Source organism: Lepidothrix coronata, unplaced genomic scaffold, assembly GCF_001604755.1.
Source record: "Lepidothrix coronata isolate B3197 unplaced genomic scaffold, Lepidothrix_coronata-1.0 Scaffold44, whole genome shotgun sequence".
NCBI lineage: Eukaryota > Metazoa > Chordata > Aves > Passeriformes > Pipridae > Lepidothrix > Lepidothrix coronata.
In genome coordinates this window covers 829,723-847,805 of record NW_016690224.1, presented here as the reverse complement: position 1 = coordinate 847,805, position 18,083 = coordinate 829,723, and the positions used below count along the sequence as shown (strand labels likewise).

The following is an 18,083-nucleotide window of genomic DNA, read 5'->3' as shown; positions in this document are numbered from 1 at the left end:
TGTCCTTAGGGAAGTGTCTCCAGCCCTGCTGAACTGTTGAATCTGTTACTTTATAATGATGGTGGTTATGGGCACCATGCACAGGGCTCTGACAATACTTAACCTCACTATATGTGGGGAGTGTCAGAGAAGGACCTTGATTTTACTGCATTATACCCTTATAAAGTCATTCCTTTGCTCACAGTGACTCCCATGATTAAATATTTAGCAGCAAAATCGTTTAGAAATTCTCAAGCCATCCACCTGTGCAGCAGCTAAAAGACACAGCTGGACTGATGCAGTCCCATTCCTTATCAAGGACACACTTCCAAATGGACCAAGATGGTTTGTGTCCCAAAGCAAGTGGTGACTTCACCAGTAAAACATGTAACAATATCAGCACTTTCCTGAATCTTACTACAAACAAGTCACTCAATGACCCTCACACAAGTCTCTTCAAACCACGTTTTTCCCATGTGCCAAAATTACAAGAAAGCAGCCTCAATCTTCACTCTGTAGAGTCCTTCAGAAAGTTCACAATGAAGGTAAATAACACTTCTTACATGTTTATTGCTATAGAAAGAAGCAACCCTTCTAAACTTCATAAGATGTCTCCCCATTTCCCAAGGCCTGCTCGATCCACCCAGCCCATAATCACCACATGCCAAGCTCAGACACCAAGCCTACTAATGTGCTAATAAAAACTGCTAATAAAAGTTTTAGGCTTCTTAAGCTCTGCTAAGATTTTTACTGGAGATTTGAGGGTTCTACTTGTACGACTGGATACTGAAAACAGATGGGATCCATGCTGGGTTCCTAAACAACAGTCTTCACACACCAAAAGTTTATTAGAAAAAGTAATGAATTGGCTTTTATTGCACAATTCTGTGCATCCATTTGCAGTCTCCAAGCTGAGCCATGTTCTTCAATAACATTTGCTGATTTGATGAAGCAAATGAGTGAAATCTAATGAGGCTGCCCAAGAAGGGTTAACTGTGTCACACAGCAAGAGACAGACCAGAACTCAGGAATGCCTCTGGTTCCCATGCAGTTTGATTAGAGATTACCCCTCCTCACAGGAGGAATGACTCAGATCACAGTGTCATTCCAGTCACAAACATATTGGCTCTCTGCTTTCATAACACCACAGAATATCCAGGATATTCAGGCAGATGGTGAGGGAGGGCAGCAGCACCAAACAGGGCTGATATAAGAGAGCAGCAACGCACACTGGCTTGACAGCTTCCAGAGACCAAATGCTGCCTGGAATTTTTTCACAGCTGATACCAAAACACTGCCCAGCTCGCTCCAGCACTTGGCACCAGACCTGTCCTGCTTCAGCAAGAGCTGTAAGAACACCTCTCCAGGTTGGCCACAGGTCCAGCTTTCCCAGTACTGTCCCCAGCACTGGACACGAGCAGGTGCTTGGGGAGGAGTCAGAAGAGGACGAGCACGTTCCTGTGACTCTGCTGCCAGCTCCCAACAACCAGCCCCCCTCAGCTGTAAAGGAAAATGATATTAACAAGTACATTAACTCTCTCCCTAACAGTGATTGGAATAGCTACATAGTTGCCTTTTTTGCTGTGTTTATAGTCACTTTTTTCCCCCCTATATCTGTGCGAGTTCAATACGTCTACTGATTTAGTAGGTGTGTGCTTTGGAAAGGGAGGGAGAATGACATTTTTAGTAGGGAACAGCCACTGTGGTGACCACTGCTATGACTCAGATGCCCCAGCTTTTGGATAGATTGGTTTGGACTCTCAACTATTTCACAATCTCTGCTTTCTATATTTTCGACAGGTTTTAGGTGTCAAGCGTGGTTGCTGATGACCTGAAGTGAATACAGATTCCTCTTGAGGATATCTATACTCCTCATCAAGTCAGTTCTCCCATCCCAACATTAAGTTAATTTGAAATAAGCTGACAACACGCAAAGAACTACTCTGGCTCTGCAGCAGATCTCAACGTTTCACAACCATATCCAAATCCTTTGACTTAGTCCTTCCTTTCTAAAAGTTTCATATCCTCAAACCCAGAAAAGTCATTTTTGTATGTGTTTCCAGGTCACAAACCTGTTCCCCCCTCTACAACCCCTCCACTCAATTTTCTTTCCCCAAGGCTGTGTTATAAAGAGCAAAAGCAAGTAGTTCATTCCCTTTCACCGTTTCTCGCATTCCCACATCTGGCACACCACCACCACGTTTTGTATCCAAGTTCACTCAACCTCCATCCCCAGGGACAGATGTTTACCAAGCAAACAGAGAGCTGGAGTGAGCTGTGCAGATACCACTCTGCGGCACTTCATAGAGCGAAACAGTTTCACCTTCTTTGGACACGGTACAGAACAAGCTAACGGGAGCAGCATGACATGTAACCAGCCCTTCATGTGCTGCTAACAGACAAGCAAATTTCAGAGCCCATTCCTGAATCCACAACACAGCTTAGCAGGACCAGGACTTCACTGGTTGAATACCAGGAGTTCTCCTGATGCACAGCTGTCACTGTAATTATTATTAACAGAGCTTGACTTGCCGTGGGGAAGCTTACTCAGACTACAGCTCCCATATAAACATGTAGAAATTCATCAGGATGAGCAGAGACCAACCATCCTAGAACATACCAAATGATAACATTCTTTGCTCTGGGAAACGTGGCAGCAGATAATAGCCATATGCAGTGATTGGCAGATCAGGAATGCAGCAAGATCTTCCCTGGCCTCTTCCTGTTTGGCACTTCTTCTCTAACAGCTGCCAGACCTACAAGCCCAGGTATTTCCTTTTTAACTTTTTAAATAGGTTCTTCTTTTTTACCTGCATGACTTTCCTTTCTTACCTTGCTCATCACTTCTGCCTCCAACACACTGCAAAGTAAAGGCTTTCAATAACTAACACAGGCTACATCCAGGGTCACCCCACAGCACCAAAAGCAAAAGTCTGCATGATAAAAAGATAATCAAGAGCAGTCACAGGCTTCAAAGAAGAATCACAAAGACCTGAGAAGCTCTTCCACAATTCCTGCTCCATTTGGTCTCTGTCCCTTTGGGAATGGTGTCAACAGTGAGGACGAACAGAGAACAGATTTTACAGCAGCCTAAAATCTGGATGCAAGATGCAGCAAGTAGAATTTAGCAGAGCAACCTGTGATGGCTCTCACAGCGTATTCACACGACCATAACTAAATGCAGTGGGCCCGAGTTATTTTTAGGACTATTGTGAAACCCCAGTGACACTTCATTCCAGCTGCTCCAAAGATATAGTAGCACCACCACATAGCCTGGGCTCTGTCTCATCACTCCTGGCTGCATGGAGTGAGTCTCACCCTTGCCCTACATTAGAATTCCAATGCCAAGGTAGTGAAGTCCCTGGCACAGACAGGGCCATGTGGATGAGAAGAGTGTTTTGGACAAGGAGCTCACGGGGGCTGGGGAAGGGTCTGGCTGTTGGATAGAGGAGCCCCTGTCCCTGCAGCCTGGCCAGAGGTCTCCTGGCCATGCTGGCCAAGGTCACTTCAGCTGTTGTTGAACTGCTGCAGGCAGAGCACCCGTTACTATGGGACCTTGAGGGAAGGGAGAGTAAACAAAGTGGCAGAGGGAAAGGACAGCCAGGATTTCGAGTAAACATCCCATGCTAGAGAGTTCTGAAAACAACAAACTTGATAGATCCCAGAAGCAAAGCCTTCTTGGTGCCTTTGCAATGTTTGCTTGGATCTCGTTATGCAGACAACAACCCCGATCTCTGAGGAGTAACAGGCTCCACTGTTGGAAGGATCACTGAAAAGAAAAGGCCTCATCCTGCTTCCATGTGCTTCTGCAGTTCAGTTCTGGGCAGCGGTACAAGATGCACACAAACTTTTCAGGACAAAACAGTTGTACACTCTCCTTCCTTTGCTCCTCCAGCCCGGCAGGACACAGCCAAGCCCACGGCCCTGCATTCAGCACAGCCATTCCAACGGCAGCAAACGCTCTGGCGTTCACACAAGCTCCCAACACAGCTACCTCTGGAGCATCCACATACACAGGACTCTCTTAGAATTCCAGGGCAGATACAGCACAGGAGGCAAGCCAGGCTGAGGACCACAGACACACCACACAGAGGGGTCAGAGCAGGGCACACTTGCAGGCTGCCACCTTCCCCCCAGATTTGCAAGACCCAAGTATAAACAATGCAGCTGCTGTCTCACCCCCAAACCCAGTAACAGCAATCCTCTTTCTCAAGAAGGGCAAACCTATTGCACAAGTGCAAGGCTATCTGGATCTTCTCCTTACCCCTCAGTCACCCTTAAGGCTCAACTCTTCAATTCTTGTTCTTATTCACAAGCCAACCCTAGTACAAGTAAACCCCAGCCAACACCAGCAAAGACGAGACCACCTTTCCATCTCCCAGCTGAGATGGAAGAAGCCCTTTCAAGCTGAAGCAGAAACAAAGCTGTAGCAAAATCAGATCCCTGTACCTGGATAAGGACAACTCTTTATGGACTAAAGGGGGATCTCTCAACCTTTCTTCCTTTGCTCCTTTGGCTCAAAGCAGCCTCACCTCTTTGATTTCTGCTCTGAACTGTCCCCCCAAAATTCTCTCCTTTGCTTCCCAAATCACTGGAAGAATGCAGAGGGACATACTGTTAATCTGCAATAATACAAACACCACAGATGTATTCTACCCACTAAGCTATCCTCTGCTTGCTCTGCTGGGGTATAATTGAGCAATAAAGATACCCCTGGAAATCCAGAAACCTCCCATCATAATTAAAAACAGATAAATGTATCTCTGTATGTAGGAAGGCATTTAAATATACAAAATATTACAGTAATAAAGGACATTAATATAGCAAAAAGGACTGTATCCAGTGCTTCCTTGCACCATACAATCAGCTAAACTAGAAGTAGAGAGATGAAAAGGCCTCTAACTGTACATTAGTACTGTAGATAATGTGCTGCATGAACACAAAACCAAGGACAAAAAGCTCTCTAACAAGTCATTAAAATCTTTCTGTGCTTTTCAGGAAAAGTGATCAATTCATTAAGCACCATGGTGAGCTACTTACCCAGCTGAACCCTTTCCTCACATCACTGTAGTCACAAACCCTGCCACGGCCAAGGGTTATCTGGGGGTCAGCAGTGGCCTGGCCAAAACACACCGACATATCACTAATTGGAGCAAATCAGATTCTTTCACTAATACCCTGCTACAAGATAATCTTTGCAGTGGCCTGCAAGCTCTTCCCATCTGGTCTGTCACCTTTTGTTTTACAGTCTCAAAGGTGACAAAGCAGCTCTGAGAACCACCCCTGACACCCTGAGCTTTGTATCTACATGTACCTTGCAAGTGGGCTGGATAATCAGCCAAGGGAAGGAATTTTTTCCCTGGGCCTAAATGGCTTCCTACAGTCCTTTCCAACCCCATTTTCTATTATCCATCTGACAACATAGCTCACAACCTAACTAAAAATACTAGTCTTCCACAAGGTAACTGTTGCTGAGCTTGCTCTTAAGTAGCACACAGTTTCCATACCTTAAGGCACAAACTAAAAATTAACAGAGAGGGAATGGCAATTCCCCTGCAGCCAGTCATTCACACCACGCAGAATGGCCAAGGTGTCATCCAGGCTCTCCTTTAACATTTGCTCCTCAGAGGCATTAAGCCTGCAAGGGACCTATAAGAGATTGTCCCATGTATGGGAATGGCAGTAAGATAAACATTATCCCTGCGGGAGTTGGAGTGAACATCTGCTCTATCCAACGCTACATTTAACCCAGGGAGGCAGAGTCCAGAACTGCAGCACATCCAGCCAAGGCAGGAAAGCAGACCAGGAGCCCTTGTCATTCCTGCCTAAAGGTGGTCCCTTCACAGGCAGGACCCTCCTGAGGCCTGGAGCAAATCTCTCCTGCAGAAAGGGGTGCCTCTAATGCAATCAACCATTTGACAGCTCAGGGAAGCTGACACCATTTAGACTTCCAAGGCCAACAAAACACCTCTCCCCAGGTGAAAAATCCAAATTCCTCTATGCATAACGCAGCTCCCGCTGTTCTAAAAGCGGGAGGGTTTTCTAGAGTCTCCAAAAGGCCACTACCAGCACCAGACTCATGAATCCAGAGTGATGCTCCAGACATTGAAGCTTCTTTGGTGACTGCAGGACGAGAGCAATGATGCCTCTCAGAAGCACAGATACCAGTCACAGCAGGGAGCAGGTGTTTTTCACAGGCAGTTCCATGAATGCCCAAGGCACTCAGCAGAGCTCTGCCTTCCAGGAGTATTGGGATTACCATTAAAATATCAGCCTGGTTTTATTACCTTGTGATTTGTATCTGTAGGATTCCTCATCACTTACAGAAGCTTTTCTAACAGAGGTGTCAATAAGCTGCACATCTTCCTCGTCCCCTCCTAAATCTTTCTTCCATTTATCTCCTTCATTATTTAAGTTTGTAGCTGAAGTGTCATCTCTGATACTGCTTCCTTTTAGACTCCTATGTGAGCTCACTTCCAAACCTCACGCCTTTGTTTCCCCTTTTCAAAAAGGTCAGCACACACATCTGCAGCTCTGAAGTGTTGAGAATGTTTGGATCATTTTTAGAAGGGAGAAAGGGAGGAAAAAGCAGTAGCTGATTTATCTAAGATCAACAGCCAAGAAACCAAGGGCCAGTGAAGAGCTCTGTGCTTGTGTCACAAAGTAAATAAGCTGTGGCAAACGCACACTGGAACGTTTCCGACGGCAATTGCTCTTCACTCACAAAGGGATGGCCACATTAATTATATCAGGAATGGCACCAAGTCAGCCTCTTCTATGTTCAAAAACAATCAATCAAAAGTGGCCTTCCAGCTCCCATTTGAGCAAACAAACAAACAATTATTTGAAAAGACCATGTTTAGAATTTCTATTCTAGCAGTAAAACTATTAGAAGCCATTTCTGGAAAACCTTGCTTTTCCTAACCCCATTTTTCAAGCCTTCCTGCTTCAGAAACTGTGACAATGGTGTAACCCCAGCTTGCACTAAAAACAATCAGATTCAGTTTTTTCCATTGCTGTCTGAGAAACAAAGAACCAACTCTATTTTCTTTGGAGGCAACTGAAACAAGTACTTTTCCTAATCATCTTCATAATTGTTTTATGGGCATGTTAAAGGTTTCCTTCCCAGAGCCAAAGGAAAATTGTATGAAAGCTGTAAAATATTTCTATAGCCATCAAAGAGTTTAGAAACCTTGTCTTCTTCCTCAGAAGCAGCTTAGAAGTTTTGTCTTTCAAGAAACTGCTTGTGCCAATGACATTAGGATATCAAAGGATGAGGAAAACTGTAAACGCCAGTAATTTCTGCATACAAAGAAAGGAAGCAGCAAGCATATAGTCTGTAGTCTACTAATTAAAAATAAAATACCAGATTAAACCCAAACTGGTCCAAGTTTCTAACTGATAAGGTTTTTTTGCTGTTGTTGTTGTGTTTTAAAAAAACCCTTTCTCTCTAATAGCAAAAGGCAGCAAGGCAGCATGAGAAGAGCCAAACCAGGAACCCCAGCTCTCCTACCCCTATTTTACTGGGTGATCATCCATGACTTCCATATCTGGGTCCATCCAGCTCATTCCCTCCCTTTATCAGGCACACCCTCCTGAAGTGATTGCTATCTAAGTCTCCCATCACAGATCAAAGCATGGGAAATAAAGGCTGGACTTCGACTCCAAGCACACCTTTAATCATCTACCCTCATGTTCCATATATTCTTCCCTTTCATACATATTTCTCCTGCCCTGAAGAGCAGAACATGGACATCTTTTCTCCCCAACTCATTCACATCTGTCCTCTTTATCAGATCTCAAAGTACAGCTTCAACCTCTTTTCTTCTCCACAGTGTCCCTACCATCCTCAGAGACTTCCCTTTCCTCCCTGCCATTCCATCCAACCCTCCTGCTGAACATTTCCTCACTCACACAAGTTCAGGGAGTTTGTAACCCAGGCTCAAACCCACTCAGTCAGCTGAGACAACCTTTGTTTGACTTGAACTTCACAGTATCTTTTTTCCCCCCCTTCCTGTTTCCATCCTTGTGACCTCTGTCAGCACCATCCAGCTCATTGTGTGGCTTCACCCTGGCCCTTCTAATTCATTCAATGCATTCCTCAAAGATCCTCTTAATATCACTCCAAATCTCAGTGAGTTTCCACCCTCATTCCTTGTCCTCTCAATTCTTCCTGATTTGCAACAGATCCAAGACCTGTTATTAGGGGGAAAATCCCACTCACACATAACAATTTAGAATTTACTCTCTACTTCAAGCCTGTGACATCCCAGAAATGCCCAACCTTCAGCTCAACACGACCACAAAGCTCCCTTTATTCCTCCCCACTCCTTCCCAGCTTGCAGCATCACCAGATACCCCTTTGTTTGATTAAGACTAATCATAGCTTAAGGACACACAGTCAGATAAGCAGCTGCTCAAGTGACTGTATATCAACCCTGCTTTCCAAAAGAATGGACAGAATGGAAATTTTTTCCCCCCACATGGGAAAGTAACAAACAAGAATGATTCAGTGACCTACTAAAGGGGCATGTGGAAAAACATGAGTAAAGCTAAGACCTGAATTTCGGGTTTCTTGGCTTTAATTCCTCCTGCCACTCAGTAGAAAGAAATTAAAACAGGTAAAGGGGAGAGAACTGGAAATCAAGGTGTTAATTTCTGTTGCCATCAAACTCCATTCAAACCACATCATAAACGTGCAGCACAAAATCTTCACTAAAAGTAATGCCAAATCTCAACAGTTCAGCCAAGTTTTTTCAGAGCACGCAACAGTTATTGAGAACTGGCAATGTGAGGACAAAGCAGCTCCCTCTTCCCTGTTTCAGCAATCCATCAAAAATTATGATTATGAAATCTATGTTGTATTTAAGCCAGGAAATAACATCTGTTTACTGAGTGAAAACACCAGATGAGAACTACACCAAAACATGTACATGGTAAATCAAAAGATGATATCAACAATATGTTTTTTTAATGAAAAACGTGACTACTGTGCACATACCTCTATAGTAACACCCTGCACAATCAGGCCCACAGAAACCACTAACAGCTTGGGACCTGCAGAACCACCAAAATAGCCAGGAGCAACACAAAAAAAATTGTCTCTGTATCCAAACCTCTGTCTGCCGAATTTGTCTGTTCTTCCTTTAGTCATGTGTAGCCCTGAAGACACCAAGACCTTAATTTGAACCAAGGCCGTCTCACACTACCACTACTAAGTGTTTACTTTGGCAAAGAAATGCATCTTTGAAATGAGAACAGCTCAGAAATCATTCTTCAAACTGTCCCCAGGTTCAAGGTTGTCAAGGTGGAATTTAAAAGTGCATCCTACTCAGAGCTTAAAAGCTTGTGACTATATCAAGCATTTGACATAAGCAGGGTAAGAGGCTCAGAACCAACATCCTGGTTCATATTGCACCCTGAATACAGCATCCTTGCTTTGAGGGGACCTTTATTATGGTTAATAAAGACTTATACCAGAGCAACTCTGTTCAAGTTTGGCTTCATTCACACGGTGAATACAGGTGTTTTTATCAGAGTGGTTTCTAAAAGCAGCATGTGAAATATGTAACTAAATTCTGGAAGTTTTTAATCTCAAACTTGCCATCAGCACTGTTAAGAACTTCCCCAAACAAACACATGATGCATTAACAAAGAATATGTGGCAAAGGTGCTTTGGAAACAAGCTGACCCTTAATGTCAGTCCACCGAGGAAAGGAATATTTTTGGCTTATATGAAGCGAAGGGGTCATATTGCCAAAGAGGAGAGATAAAATCTGGAAACGACCCGGTAAGCTGTTCACAAGGCAGCCTTTGTCCCAGTTCCCAGACCCCACTCTCCTGCTCCATGCAACTTTAACAGGCAGGACCCAGAAGGCTTTAGACAAGTATCTCATGCCAGTGTTAACGCTCTTACCTCAAGTACAACACCTGGCACGGTGCTTAAGCTCTTATCAGGAGACAAGAGAACTCTGAGGTTACTCAAGAATAACTGGGCCTACAAAGTCATCTTCATCTACCCTATCAACCCTACCACTAAGGTAGGCACAAACTGACATAATAATATGTAACAGAAGTTTAAAAAGAACATCACCCAGTGTGAGTGCGAGTAGTATTGTTAATAATTCCTAAAATAAACCTTGTGCTTTGTTTACATGACCTACATGACCACACACAACTGAGTGGCCCATCCTCTCTACTGCAGAGATTGTCTCCCAGGCAGTGCACAAGAAGGGAATCTTCATACAGAAAATTAATGACTTATGGGGTCCCAGAGCCTCATCAGCCTCTTATTTCTTTACAGGGCACGTATACAACACACTGGGTAAGGGCGACTGAAATCTGCACTGTCACTTATCCACTTTACATCCAGAGAAAATAACAGAAGAATTGTCTTAAATCTACTTTTTCCAAGAGCAATAAGTTATATTTCCTATTCTCTGCAATGATTACATTAGTCATTCCACCAGGATTTACCTTGCTGTCCTAGAGACAAATTAGCACAAGGTCACTGACTCCTAACACATATTTTTCAGAGCTCCATATGCAGTTCAGAATATGCAGATCTGCGTTTCCAAGTGCCTATTTCAGGTTTTGAACATTAGACAAACTATACATCATTGTTCCCAAAGCAGAGTTTTCCATAGGAAAATCCACTGTCCCACATTCCAGCCTCTTAGGGCAATAAATGGTTTACAGTGCCCTTTTGTAAAGCACAAATTTTCACCTCACATAAGCCTAAGCCTTCAGCCCACACTCCACATGGAGCTGAACAGGATTCTTCCACTGAAGACAACTGGTCTCCAAAACTAAGAGAAAAAATTTCTTCTGCCCCAATCTCAGGAAAAAAACCCCTTCACGATATGCTGTTGCTGGAACATTTCTGAATACAGTTCTGCTTTGGGAAGTTATTTCTGGGTAATGTAACTATTTGGATAATGGTAAAGCTACTATTAAAGGCCTTTACTAAATTAAATATCAAGATGACATATCATTTTACTTAATTCTGCATATTGCAGGTCATACAACCACGAGCACAGTTTCTCATTAGAATGAGCAGTGTCAAAGGTCTTTTTTATTTCGGAAAGCACATTTTTTAAGATCTTTTTGCCTTTACAGTGGCCTGCCTGCCACAGGGCAACCCTAGCCACCTACACACAGCAAGGTCTGCAAGGTCACCTTGTTTTAAAGAGCTGAGATGAAGGGGCTAAGAGGGGAAAACCAATGTCCTTTCTCCTCTGTCAGTGTGGTACAGCTCCCACAATCAATCTCAGGAGAAAAACGGGTGACATTTAGATAAAGCCCAGTCTGTGTGACACCTGTTGTAAACCCCAGTGTTTATAAGCAACTTATTGATTTAGAAAATTGTTTTTAATCTGCTCACTGTACAGGGGACTAGGCTATAGGCATATTTTCCCCTGTGGAATGGCTTATCTGAAATGAGACTTTTCAAGCCGTGCAACTGGATACGTGACTGAAACAGCTGTGCTGAACATGAGAGTCAGGTAGGCTTGTACTGCTCGAAGGCACAAGGGAATCACTCTTCTGGTGTTCAGAAAGGGCTTTTTTTTTATCATAGAAAGTCTGACAGTTAACAGCAGAAAGGCAAATTAAAAAGAATAAATAAATTACATTATAATTAAAAGAGCCCAGACCACACCACACATCCGTGACTCAGCATAAATTTGGTCACTTCCAAACATAAACCACCCGAGGTAATGACCAAGGTAATGACCAAGGTAATCTAGAAAAACTTTGCTTTCTAGTCCGTCGGCAAAGTTAATGGATACCACACATTTTATTGCTTCTCTTTAAAACTTTAAACACTGAAATACTAGAAAGGGGTGTCACGTGTAAGTAAATATTACACAGAGAGCTCTGTTACAGCAGCTTCCCTGGGATCGTATTTAACACAGTTCTGGAAACACGGGGAGTCAGCTCGTGCCCCCACAAAACAAAAAAAAAAAACACTTCTGCACCTTTCTGTGCTACAGTTTTGGTTTCCACACCCCCAGTTCTTTTCTAGAGTGAATTTCTATCCAGCACGGAAAACGTTAACACAGAATCCGAGTGTTTTGTCAGTGCTGGATCTGACATAATGGGAAAGGTACAGCTGAGGCAACAGCCACGAAATATCCCCATAAACCAACCAGGATCAAACCCAACCTGAAGCACAGCACAAAAGGCAGCTGCTGTTACCTGAGTGTCCCATGTTCCCTGAGGAGAGTATGGACAGAGACCTACAGCCCACATGCTTAAACGAATCAACTGTTCAACAGAGATGGCTTTTCATCTCATACCCACATTCATCGCCCCAAATCAGACTTTCCAAAATTATTTTGGAAAGATCCAAGTTCACAGTCGGTTTGTGGAGCAGATTTAAAAATTTATCCCAAAGCCATCAAGTAATCAGGCTGAATCTGGGCAGGACGTTTCAGGGCTGCAACTAAGCAAACCCTAAGGTACCCGAGCACAGAAGCATTAACAATGTGCTTTTCTTTGGCAGCCTCAGAGAAGATATTTTCTGCACCTTGTCTCATACTACCACCAGCAAGCAGGATAAAATTATTTCTTCTAAAATAGATTTGGTGCTCAATTTGCACATCTGCATCCAAATTCAGCACTGTCAGTAAGTGTAACAGAATTACTCCTTTGCATTAGATGTGATCCTCAGTTTCAAAACCCAAGGACACACAAGTAGAAGCACAAAACAAAACAAAGCTGATAGAGGCCGATGAGCAGCTGCACATGAGCAGTCTTTTTATGGCCCTTGTAATACTTGTGGTTCCTCTGCATGTTCCTCCCAGCTTGTACAATAAAGGCAGACTGGTTAATTTTCCATTAAGGTTTACATTTTTATTTCTTTTGGAAGTGCAAAGTATTTATGTCCACTGTTGTACACACCTTATCCGAGGTTCGCTCTCTTGCCAATAACTAATACCGTGCTCAGCAAATATTATAAAAATTTGAAGATTACTTACATTACACCTTCTCAGTGCTGTACAGAACAGATAGATTTATTGTTTCCCCTTCATTGAGCAATACTTAAAAAGAGGAATTTGGAGTGGCCAAAAGTTAATTTTCTTTAAATAAGCTAACGTGGTTCCTATAAATGGAAATAAATATTTCTGTTAATATGCTCAGAGGCATTTTCCATCACCCCTTTTAATCAACTTCCAAAATACGCTCAGCAGAGAACATCAGATTGGATCCAATTTCTGCTATATCACACGGAACAAAAGGCTCCAGCAGACACACATCTTTCCAAAACACTTCTATTCCACAGCTCTGCCTCCATTTTGGATGACAGACAAAGGGGATAAATGTGAATATAACGCCTTATAGAAGAGATGAAAAGCACAACTGAAGTCAGAGCAAAAGGTGCAGATAAATCCAGGAAGTGCTGCTGCCAGCTGCAACCACCACAGGAACAAAGGAAACAGCGACAGAGCCCGTTGGCTTGAATTTGTTATAGAAATAAAATTTGGGGAGGGGAAAAAAGGAAAATTGGCCGGGTTTCACATGGAGCGGGGCACGAGGGTTCACTTTGCCCTTTAAGGGTTTCTCCAGGGACTGTTCAGCACCAGAGGCTCCCACTCGCTCCCAGCCTGGCCGTGGGATGCTGAGGGTTCCCAGCGGCACCAGGAGCCGGGACCCCTCACCCCTCGCCCCCCATCCCTGACCCCTCATCCCGGGGGGACGCAGTGACAGCCCCCCCGGCCCCCTCTAATCCACGGGCCTCAGGCCTAAGGAAAGAACCCGCGGGGACCCCCAAGTTCACTGAACACAAAAGCGGCCCCGACCCCCCGCGCGTGGCTCGGCTCGGGTCCGCTCGGGGGGTCCCCAACGAGGGGCGACGCCCGGGGCGCGCCCCCGCCCCTCACGGCGGCCTCGGGCCCCCGGCGCGATGCCCCCGCCCGGCCCCGCCGGGGCTTTCCCGCGGCCGTGCCCCGCTCCGGGCGGTACCTGTAGGCCAGGGACATGCACTCGAACAGCTTCGTGAGGGACGCGTCGATGCTGAGGCGGCCGCCGGCGCCGCCGCCGCCGCGGGCCGCCCCGAACTGGTAGGTCTGGCAGGTCTGCTCGTTGACCGTGTCGAAGTCGTAGCCCTTCTTGGGCGGGTGTTCGCTGTGCGGCGACGAGACCATGAAGTGCCCCGAGTGGATGATCTGCGGGCCCGGGGGCTGCCCCCGGCGCGGCCCGCACCGCCGCCCCCCGCCCGGCGAGGCCCCGCCGTCGTCCGTGTCCGACGAGTCCTCGTCGGGCTCGGTGCGGGGGGACAGCGGCCCCGCCGCCCCGAGGAGCCGCGCCGGCCGCATGAACACGTCGGCGGCCATGGCCCCGCTGCCGCCCGGCCGAGCCCGCCGCCCGCTCTGCGCCGCCACCGCCCCGCTCCGCCCCGGCCCGGCCCCCGCCGCGCTTAAAGGAGACGGAGCGGCCCCGCCGCCGCCCTTCCCCTCAGACCTCGCCGCCCCCGCGGCACCGGCCCCGCCTGAGGCGACGCGGCCTCGGGGGAGGCACGGCCCACCCGGGTCAGTTCACCCACCCGGCTCATCCTCACCCACCCCGGTCACCGTCACACACCCCAGTCATCGTCACCCACCCCGAAGCCCACAAGGGACCCCCCACCCCCCCAAGGTTCCACCGGGATCACCAAAAAAAGCAGAAGGTATTGGTGCTGCTGCGCTGTCCCCGCTGCTGTTGCTGTTTTGAAATGTTTTAATTTTTTTTTTTTTGTGCTTAGGATAGCCGCAGTCAGAACGCCTTGCTGGGAGGTGGCAGTTAATGCTTGGTTTAATTAAGCCCTAATTAATTTAACCCTGACCCTAACCCCGCTCCTGCTGAGCATAACTGGTATAAATGAGCCAGCAGGGCACTTCATCCGGCAGGTCAAGGAGTTTAAAAAAATCCCCATAAACTCAAACACAAGAAGTTTCACCTCAACATGAGGAAGAACTTCTTTCCATAGAGGTGGAACAGCCCTGGAACAGCTGCCCAGGGAGGGTGTGGAGTCTCCCTCTCTGGAGACATTCCAAACCCACCTGGACACGTCCCTGTGTCACCTGCTCCAGGTGACCCTTCCTTGGCAGGGGGGTTGGACTGCTTGATCTCCAGAGGTCCCTTCCATCCCCAACAATTCTGTGATTCTGTAAAACATTCCTAAACTTAAGGGACTGTGAGGAACATGGAAACGTAGAGAATAGCCCAGAACTGGCTGAAGAATGTTGAAGAAATAGCAATTGTGCTAAAGTACCTAATTTAAACTGTCTTTAATACACTAAATTGCTTATTATTTTTCAGAAGCCATTGCAAGAAGCCAGGGCACCTGGAGAAGAAGCTGGAGACCTGCAGCAAGCACTGCTGGAGTCAGAGAGAGGGCAGGACACGTAGCTTCTTCTGCCAGGCTTGTGGCTCACACCCCATGGTACCTGCTCGGTGGCACCTGTGAAGGAACCACAATTGTTCCAGGGGAAGGAAAGATCAGATTTCATCCTTCTTAAAAGCATAAAGGAAACAATGGATCGTGTAGGTCAACATGAAAGCACAGCAATAGGGCTGGTGAGGGGAGAGAGCAGCATCCTACAGCACAAACCTCATACCTGTACCTATGTGTACACAAAGTCAAGAGAAGAGGCCTTGAGTGTCCTCTGTAGAGCAAACCTCCATCAGCAAGAGAGCTATCCTACATGCCATACTCCAAAACACTGATGCTAAATTGTGAATATTATTTCAGTTCTAGGACCTCATACTTAAAATGAAAAAACAGGCTTGTCTACACAGCCATGCTCGGGAGGGAAAAAACCCTCCAAACACTAAATTGCCACGTGCTACATTCTCTGCTTCATAAAACCAGAAATAAGATCAAGGGAAACTCAAGAGATTGAGAGCAAGTCTTGGGCATGCAAAGAAGAGCATTCCTGCAGTATCCCAATTACGCCCATGCAATGATCCAGCATTCCCCATTAGCATGAATCAAGGCTGATCACTGTGTTTAGGGGAGGAGTGGTAGGTCAAACACTCCCCCACACATGAAAGCAGCAGGAAGGCATGGCCACATCATGTGAGGGCTCTCTTAGAGATCTTTAAAAATCAAAACCAACACGCAGTTCTTACTTAGCATCACATACGACTCAAATTCTGAAGGCCAGTCATATTTAGCTTCAAAGCTGGTTCTTGCTACCTTATATTAACATTTGCTTAAAAAAATAGAAAAAAAAATGCTATCTCCCAGCAAGGCATTCTGACTGAGAATACTTTAAGTACAAAAAAAAAAAATCAAACATTTCAAAACAACATTCACAGTTTTACAATACCTATTTTAAGTCTTCCATGTAGTTCAAGAACTAAACCTGAACTAAAAAAATCATGACACCTCAGTAACAGCACTGTGTAACACTTCCATGACAACAGCCTATACATTTACCTCACTTAATTCTAAGCAAGCCACACAGGCTTCATCCCATAGGAAAAGAGGGATAACTTGTCAAAATAAATTTAGGTAACAATGCAATTTTCTAGGAAGAGTAGCAGTACCAACCATCACTTATGGCACAGGCAGCAGCCTTAAGGTACAACTAACATTTGATAAAGTTCAAGGTTTTCTCCTCTAGTCAGGTGCAAGGATAGGGGCATCCCCTAAAATAAATCCAGTTATTTTGGAAACAGACCTCTTGGTTTGCCTTAAGATCAGCATTTAGCTGATCAGTACCAGGTCAAGCCTGCCTGTTCTCCACTCCTCCTCCACAGTAAGGAATTCCAGGAAGCACAGGGAAATACTAAGAGGCCCCAGCAGCATCTTTGGAGTATGTTTTTTCTTACTGTTTCTTTTCATCAATCCCTAGTGAGAGGTGAAACACAGGCCTCTGTCTTCTGATGATGTTCCTTGATCAAGGAACATCAGTTCCTTGAACAAAGCTTTTAGCACAGGAGGAGGACTTAGCAGCTGCACTGCAATACACAGTGAGCAGAGACATTCAAGCTGTTCAAAGACATACCCACAGTGTATTCCACACTACTTAGTGGTGAGAGATTATCCTCCTAAATCTACAGACAGGAAGATAAGCATTCCCATACTGATGAGGGAAAGAGCTCAGGGAAGCTTCCTCCCAGCCTCAGACAGGGCTGGCTGCAGGCTCTGGGCAGGCTCCGCTGGCTGTCCTGCTCCCAGGAAAACCACAGGGACAACCTGTGTGTGCCCTGCTCCAGGCTCCTGCTGCTCCTTTGCCCTTCCCTGGCACAAGCCTTACCTGTTCAGAGGCCTTTCCTTCTGGGACCCATCTTGAGTTACATCCTTGCTGCAACCTGTATTCTCTCTCTCCAGTTCCACCCTGTATGTAACTCCTTTATATACGTCTGTTAGTTCAATTCACTGATCTGGAGAAGGAAAAAAAAACAACTACACTGCCGTTTCCTTCCCAGATTAGTGAACTGTAGGGGTTAATGGGGATGTTATGAACACCCCAGCAAATGCAAGGCAGGGAACAAACCCAACTGGGAGCAGGCAGGCTGGGCTCGCCCCTCTGGGAGCAATGAGCCAGCAGGGCAGTCCAGCTGCCTGTGGAACCACAGGCCACTTTGGGACAGAGCACATAGAACACTAAAAATAAGCTGGACACTTTATATCCACCTTGAATGTAAAGAATCTTTCCAAAACTCCTCAGGAGTTTTACCCTTGCAAGCATCGGACTCGAGCTTGTTTCCAAACTGAAGCACGTTTCCACACTCTGCCCTCCCTCCTCCCTCCAATTTAAGTTACTGCAGCACATAACCTGAGTACCAAATGAGGAATTTGGTACTTAAATTACCTTAAATTACCACATTATTCTGCAGGTTCTGTAATTACATGGGCCATATCTATTCTGTTTGTTGTTCTTACAACCGCCCGCCTGCCCCACCACACTGTCAAGACACCTTTGGACTGCTCAAAGGTGAATTATTTTACACGTTACCAAACAAGACAGCACCACAAAAGAACATTTAAAAATGCCATTTATAAAAACAGAAATTTATTGTAAATTAAAAAAAAAAAACAAAACAAACCAAAACAAACTGAGGTTAAGTTTCTTGATAAAAATTATTCACACAGCATTCGTGTTGTGATTTTT

At 45.5% G+C, this 18,083-nt stretch overlaps 1 protein-coding gene and 1 long non-coding RNA gene across 2 annotated transcripts in view; one reads left to right on the top strand and one right to left on the bottom strand.

Moving 5' to 3' along the window:
- The window catches only part of MLXIP (MLX interacting protein), a 46,503-nt gene extending 32,188 nt beyond the window's left edge, over positions 1 to 14,315 (bottom strand). Inside the window, exon 1 of the mRNA XM_017814251.1 lies at positions 13,945 to 14,315. Coding sequence (XP_017669740.1) covers positions 13,945 to 14,315 — 371 coding nt within the window. The remainder of the gene's footprint in view (positions 1 to 13,944) is intronic.
- LOC108496998 lies at positions 13,973 to 18,024 on the top strand. Its single transcript, XR_001874666.1, has 2 exons — positions 13,973 to 14,042; positions 15,280 to 18,024. It is a non-coding gene; the product is annotated as an uncharacterized LOC108496998 (long non-coding RNA).
- The last annotated feature ends 59 nt before the right edge of the window (positions 18,025 to 18,083 follow it).